This window comes from Rhinopithecus roxellana, chromosome 7 (assembly GCF_007565055.1).
Source record: "Rhinopithecus roxellana isolate Shanxi Qingling chromosome 7, ASM756505v1, whole genome shotgun sequence".
Taxonomy (NCBI): Eukaryota; Metazoa; Chordata; class Mammalia; order Primates; family Cercopithecidae; genus Rhinopithecus; species Rhinopithecus roxellana.
Window position 1 is genome coordinate 99,536,940 of NC_044555.1, and position 7,697 is coordinate 99,544,636.

Here is a 7,697-nt window from a genome sequence, read left to right on the forward strand (position 1 = left end):
TGCGTCTATTTGATTCCTCTCTCTTTTCTTCTTTATTAGCCTTGCTAGCGGTCTGTCAATTTTGTTGATCTTTTCAAAAAACCAACTCCTGGATTCACTGATTTTTTGGAGGGTTTTTTGTGTCTCTATCTCCTTCAGTTCTGCTCTGATCTTAGTTATTTCTTGCCTTCTGCTAGCTTTTGAATGTGATTGCTCTTGCCTCTCTAGTTCTTTTAATTGTGATGTTAGAGTGTCAATTTTAGATCTTTCCTGCTTTCTCTTGTGGGCATTTAGTGCTATAAATTTCCCTCTACACACTGCTTTAAATGTGTCCCAGAGATTCTGGTATGTTGTATCTTTGTTCTCATTGGTTTCAAAGAACATCTTTATTTCCGCTTTCATTTCGTTATGTACCCAGTAGTCATTCAGGAGCAGGTTGTTCAGTTTCCATGTAGTTGAGCGGTTTTGATTGAGTTTCTTAGTCCTGAGTTCTAGTTTGATTGCACTGTGGTCTGAGAGACAGTTTGTTATAATTTCTGTTCTTTTACATTTGCTGAGGAGTACTTTACTTCCAATTATGTGGTCAATTTTGGAATAAGTGCGATGTGGTGCTGAGAAGAATGTATATTCTGTTGATTTGGGGTGGAGAGTTCTATAGATGTCTATTAGGTCCGCTTGGTGCAGAGATGAGTTCAATTCCTGGATATCCTTGTTAACTTTCTGTCTCGTTGATCTGTCTAATGTTGACAGCGGAGTGTTGAAGTCTCCCATTATTATTGTATGGGAGTCTAAGTCTCTTTGTAAGTCTCTAAGGACTTGCTTTATGAATCTGGGTGCTCCTGTATTGGGTGCATATATATTTAGGAGAGTTAGCTCTTCCTGTTGAATTGATCCCTTTACCATTATGTAATGGCCTTCTTTGTCTCTTTTGATCTTTGATGGTTTAAAGTCTGTTTTATCAGAGACTAGGATTGCAACCCCTGCTTTTTTTTGTTCTCCATTTGCTTGGTAGATCTTCCTCCATCCCTTTATTTTGAGCCTATGTATGTCTCTGCATGTGAGATGGGTCTCCTGAATACAGCAGACTGATGGGTCTTGACTCTTTATCCAGTTTGCCAGTCTGTGTCTTTTAATTGGAGCATTTAGTCCATTAACATTTAAGGTTAATATTGTTATGTGTGAACTTGATCCTGCCATTATGATATTAACTGGTTATTTTGCTCGTTAGTTGATGCAGTTTCTTCCTAGCCTCGATGGTCTTCACATTTTGCCAAGTTTTTGCGATGGCTGGTACCGGTTGTTCCTTTCCATGTTTAGGGCTTCCTTCAGGGTCTCTTGTAAGGCAGGCCTGGTGGTGACAAAATCTCTAAGCATTTGCTTATCTGTAAAGGATTTTATTTCTCCTTCACTTATGAAACTTAGTTTGGCTGGATATGAAATTCTGGGTTTAAAATTCTTTTCTTTAAGAACGTTGAATATTGGCCCCCACTCTCTTCTGGCTTGTAGAGTTTCTGCCGAGAGATCTGCTGTTAGTCTGATGGGCTTCCCTTTGTGGGTGACCCGACCTTTCTCTCTGGCTGCCCTTAAGATTTTTTCCTTCATTTCAACTTTGGTGAATCTGGCAATTATGTGTCTTGGAGTTGCTCTTCTGGAGGAGTATCTTTGTGGCGTTCTCTGTATTTCCTGAATTTGAATGTTGGCCTGCCCTACTAGGTTGGGGAAGTTCTCCTGGATGATATCCTGAAGAGTGTTTTCCAACTTGGTTCCATTTTCCCCCTCACTTTCAGGCACCCCAATCAGACGTAGATTTGGTCTTTTTACGTAATCCCATACTTCTTGCAGGCTTTGCTCATTTCTTTTTCTTCTTTTTTCTTTTGGTTTCTCTTCTCGCTTCATTTCATTCATTTGATCTTCAATCGCTGATACTCTTTCTTCCAGTTGATCGAGTCGGTTACTGAAGCTTGTGCATTTGTCACGTATTTCTCGTGTCATGGTTTTCATCTCTGTCATTTCGTTTATGATCTTCTCTGCATTAATGAGTCTAGCTGTCAATTCTTCCACTCTTTTTTCAAGATTTTTAGTTTCTTTGCGCTGGGTACGTAATTCCTCCTTTAGCTCTGATAAGTTTGATGGACTGAAGCCTTCTTCTCTCCTCTCGTCCAAGTCATTCTCTGACCAGCTTTGATCCGTTGCTGGTGATGGGCTGCGCTCCTTTGCAGGGGGAGATGCGCTCTTATTTTTTGAATTTCCAGCTTTTCTGCCCTGCTTCTTCCCCATCTTTGTGGTTTTATCTGTCTCTGGTCTTTGATGGTGGTGACGAACTGATGGGGTTTTGGTATAGGTGTCCTTCCTGTTTGATAGTTTTCCTTCTGACAGTCAGAAGGACTCTCTGTTGGTCTGTTGGAGATTGCTTGAGGTCCACTCCAGACCCTGTTTGCCTGGGTATCAGCAGCAGAGGTTGCCGAAGATAGAATATTGCTGAACAGCGAGTGTACCTGTCTGATTCTTCCTTTGGAAGTGTCCTCTCAGGGGTGTACTCCACCCTGTGAGGTGTGGGGTGTCAGACTGCCCCTAGTGGGGGATTTCTCCCAGCTAGGCTACTCAGGGGTCAGGGACACACCTGAGCAGGCAGTCTGTCCGTTCTCAGATCTCAACCTCCGCGTTGGGAGATCCGCGGCTCTCCCCAAAGCTGTCAGACAGAGTCGTTCGCGTCTGCACCAGCTCCCGCTACTTCCCCTGTTGGTCTTCAGCTGTGCGCTGTCCCCAGAGGCGGAGACTACAGAGACAGGCAGGCTTCCTTGAGCTGCTGTGAGCTCCACCCAGTTCGAGCTTCCCAGCGGCTTTGTTTACCTACTTAAGCCTCAGCAATGGCGGGCGCCCCTCCCCCAGCCTCGCTGCTGCCTTGCGGATAGATCGCGGCAGACTGCTGTGTTAGCAGTGAGGGAGGCTTCGTGGGCGTGGGACCCTCCCGGCCAGGTGTGGGATATATTCTCCTGGAATGCCTGTATGCTTACAGCGCAGTATTGGGGTGGGAGTTACCCGATTTTCCAGGTGTTGTGTGTCTCAGTTCCCCTGGCTAGGAAAACGGATCCCCTTCCCCCTTGCGCTTCCAGGTGAGGCGATGCCTCGCCCTGCTTCAGCTCTCGCTGGTCAGGCTGCAGCAGCTGACCAGCACCGATTGTCCGGCACTCCCTAGTGAGATGACCCCAGTACCTCAGTTGAAAATGCAGAAATCACCGGTCTTCTGTGTCGCTCGCGCTGGGAGTTGGAGACTGGAGTTGTTCCTATTCGGCCATCTTGCTCCGCCCCCCTTAAGTAGATTCTTACTTCACTAAAATAAGATCCAAAGACCATGCCACCTCTACCCCAGTCCCCTATCACTCTTCTGCCTTCTTTATTCTCGTACATATCTTCTTAATCCCAAGTCCTTTATGTGTTCTAAGGTAATTTATTTCTTCCAAATGTGCAGAACATTGGCCTTTTCCTTGAAGAAGTGGCAACACTGAGTGGCAGACAACACTCTTTGGCGTCTCTCCAGTTCAGCTGTTAGTATCTCCTAGTGTCTTCTTCACAGCTAACAACTTTGGCTACCTGCTCATAACGCTCCCTCTCTGATCACAGAGCAAATCCACTGTCTCCACTGGTTTCCAGCACTAGTACTCAGTTCTACTCAATCCCACCTGATTCCAAGAGATATAATGGAGAAGTGCACAAAATCACCACCTACCTTGCAGGTAGAGCCTTCCTTTCTTCAGGCAGAGAATCTGATTCTGCAGCCTCAAATGCAGCATCCAACCACGGAGAACACTGCTAAAAGGGCCCAAGTCATGCCTGCCCTGGCCACCACAGTGATGCCTGTACTGAACTCACTCGAGCATCTCACCCAGTTTCATGGTGACCCTGCCAATCGCTCAGAGTTCCTCACTCAGGTGACTACCTACTTGACAGCTCTCCAGATCTCTAATCCTGCAAATGATGCCCAGATCAAACTCTTTTTTGATTACCTATCTCAGCAGTTAGAAAGTTGTGGAATCATATCTGGGCCTGACAAGAGTACCTTACTGAAGCAATATGAGAATTGTGTTCTTGAGTTCCAGCAATCATTTGGTAAACCCACAAAACAGGAAATGAACCTTCTGATGAATGCGAAGTTTGACAAAGGGGACAACTCCTCTCAACAGGACCCTACTACTTTCCAGCTCCTTGCTCAAAATCTGATCTGTAATGCAACCAATCAGAATGGTCAGTTCGAAAAGGCAGTAGATGATCTCAACCAGGATGAAGAGAGTGTCACTGATATGATGGACAATCTACCAGACCTGATCACTCAGTGCATTCAGCTGGACAAGAAACACAGTGACAGGCCAGAGCTCCTACAGTCAGAGACCCAGCTCCCATTGTTGGCTTCCTTGATCCAGCACCAAGCCCTCTTTAGCCCCACAGATCCACCACCCAAGAAAGGGCCTATACAACTGCGAGAAGGCCAGCTGCCTCTCACCCCAGCCAAACGAGCCCGCCAGCAAGAAACTCAGTTGTGCCTCTACTGCAGCCAATCTGGTCACTTCACAAGAGATTGCCTTGCCAAACGTTCTCGAGCTCCAGCAACGACAAATAACACAGCTCACCAGTAAGAGGAGACCAGGAAAGTCACTTTTTAAACTTATATCCCTCTCACTCCCAGCCTTACCGATTTATATCCTTCATTAACTTTTAAAATATGGATGGGAAACTGTGACACCACTTTATAGGCAGTTATGAACTGACACGCTTTGGGGAATTTAAACAATCAGATCTTGTTCATTGGCAAATTACCCCTCACCAAACCTAACCCAAGAACAATGAAAACAATTCACAGGTACTTTCTGCAGTTGGGATTAATTCTCCAAGAGTACCAAAAACCTGCAGGCAAAACTTTGCCCAGTCTAAGCCAATGAAAATAACTCTGGAAGCACATTGGGAACCTTATCCTGACCAATATTGACATCTGGGTTGAGTTTGTGGCCAAAATCCTGGATCTCGTGTGCCTAGAAATGAGCCCAAGACTTTTACCTTTACCTTCACCTTTATTGGTCTGTATCTTAGTTTCCTATTGGCTTAGGACCTTTGACTGAAGTCCAAATGACATTCCATTATTCTGCTAATATTCTCTTCCTAGAGCTTGGACCATGTTTCACCTATGGACTAGAATCTACCTTCAGCATAAATCAACCTTCCTGGAACCACAGCTTTGCCACCCTTCCATAAAGCTATGAATTTTGTTTCCATCTAAAGACTCATGCTTTCCCAACAAACAGAATCTCCTGGCTATTTACAAACCAGATTGAATGGGCATTTCAACACTGCTTGGAATTGTTGGTCCCTTTCTTTGCAAGCTAGCCCATCAGGCAGGTATACTCTTTTAGCCAAGCCCACCAATTCCAGCTTACTCTTCTCTTCTCCAATAACTTGAGGTTCCAGCATGTCTTATAGCCAAGTCAATATGCTCTAGGATAAGATTTCTGAAAGGTATTTAGTGAGAGTTGGGAATGATGTCTCATAATTACTGTGTCTGTAGCATGCCCTTGCTGCCTTGGACAAGGGACCTGGCCAAATAAATCTCCACTGAAGACTGACAACCAGACCTTGCAGTAGTTTCTGACTCTAGAAGCCTCAATATAGTCACCATCTAGGGTTACTACTCATTGCTATTGAGCTCTACCTTTATGGACCACCTCTGAGGTCCTTCATCTAATTGAGGATCTTAAAAAACAATGAATGGCAAACAACTTCCTGCACTATCTCATCTGAAAAATCCTGGGGCACATACATTAAAACCATCTGTGCATGAAACTCAGGAAATCAGGGCTTTATTGCTTATGTTTCATTCTTGGTACACACCAGCTTTGTGTATAGCTTCTTGATGCTTCTGAACAAAAGTAGTATTATGCTAGAAAGGCACAACTCCCTAAAATGTTAAAACTATTCAGTGATGATCACTGTTTGCTGGTAATTACCAGCCCTCTGTTCCCTGCTTCTTGTTGCTGATGTATGTCCCCAAAATGTATATCCTGGAGAAATATCAGTAATCACATATTCTCTAGCAACCATCAAGGCCTCTCAGAACATGAAATGCCATTATACTTTGGCTTTGTTTCTGGAGAATTATGCTGACTTTGACAATACTTAAACCTAGCTAGGACCTTACTACTCTGATTCCATAGTACCAACAAACAGATATTTTCACCTTGTGCCTTGCTAGCCACTATGCCAATTCTTATTTGCATTCACGAAGGGTTTCCTTTAACAATGGTTCGCTGTACAACCACATTATACACTCCCACAACAGAGACCTGAGTGAACATATTCCAGTTATGCTAAGAAATTCTGACTATAGTATTGGGATTGTATGAGATCCTCTAACAAGTAGAGCTATTGAACTTAAAGTGACTCTGAAATTACCTGGAAGTATCTTGTTCTACCTCCATCAATTCTATAATAAAGGACCAACCTCATGGCCTCTAGTCACTTTCCTTACCAAACTCAGTATGGTCTTGGAATGCTGATAGGGGCATTCAGTTGGCTTAATCAACAACCTTTCCTTATTTTAGGGCCAGAATTCATCATTTTGGGTTCTTTCCCAAAGATACATCATTTTATTTCCTATTTGGATTTTCTCTTAGCAGCAACATTACCTTCTTTCCTTAGAAATCTTCAGACTTCATAGGCTCTCAGAAAATATAACCAATCCAGGGCTATGAACTTCAGTTCGCCCTCTACTTCTGGGTGTCCCTTGTTGAGGTGCTCCAAATCAAAGACCTTTTGTACACTATGAAATACAATCCAACAGCCAGACTGAGCATATGAATGGGATGCTGGAATAATGCTTTACTGCCTACTAGCTAGCAACTATTTTACCAATTCAAAATTTTTGTTATAGTGACACCATCCATTATATGCCATCCACTTCAACTAGAATAACTTATGATTTAGCATAAAGAGAGTTACAAGGGTGTGTCCTAAGAAATAATAGCTATGTGAATTCCTCTGAGAGTGAAACTACTTAGAATCTACAGAGAACAGATGAGATATAACCTAATCAAAGATGGAGTCAGCAACTGCAAAGGCTTGGGGAACCACCAGATCCAAACAAGGTTGTTTTTTAAGGAAGCACGTCTGCTACATATTGATGCCACCCAGGAGGATATAATTTAATCATTTAATGGTAAGTCTGAAGAAGAATTTGTTAACAAGAGAATAGTATTCATGGAGCACAAAAAAGCAAGAAGTTAAACAGAACGTTGGTAATCCCCCTAGATTCAGAGATGAGTTGTTGACCAGCAGACTGTTTGGCATGTCCACCCCTGCAATGGCCATTCCAATTTGTGTCAGCCATTAAGATGGTCACCTAACTCCATTGCTCTGATCCCATGCTCTCAAAGTAATTTGACTGTAATTAGTTTCCCTTATAAACTTTGTTAGGGAGAGAAAATTTGCTAACCAGCTGACATGAGTGTTCTAACCTATTTCTGAGTTAATTCTCATTATAATTGAATAAATTGGTGTTTGGCTTGTACATCAGTTTTTGTGGGTTTAAATAGTACCAATCCTCCTGATTCTAATATCCTCTGAGTACACTGAAGAAAATAAGATTCTCACTCTGCAAAGTCAGCACCATACTGTGAATCATAGTGAGTCCACTGAACATTGGCCTCCCTGCGAACTTTTCCTCAACAGTCAGC

General features: G+C 43.3%; 1 protein-coding gene across 1 annotated transcript; it reads left to right on the top strand.

Moving 5' to 3' along the window:
- Nucleotides 1-3,453: 3,453 nt before the first annotated feature.
- On the top strand, nucleotides 3,454-6,067 carry RTL4 (retrotransposon Gag like 4). Its single transcript, XM_010370845.2, has one exon. The coding sequence runs from the start codon at nucleotides 3,678-3,680 to the stop codon at nucleotides 4,608-4,610; it is 933 nt and encodes a 310-aa protein (XP_010369147.1). The 5' UTR covers nucleotides 3,454-3,677; the 3' UTR covers nucleotides 4,611-6,067.
- The last annotated feature ends 1,630 nt before the right edge of the window (nucleotides 6,068-7,697 follow it).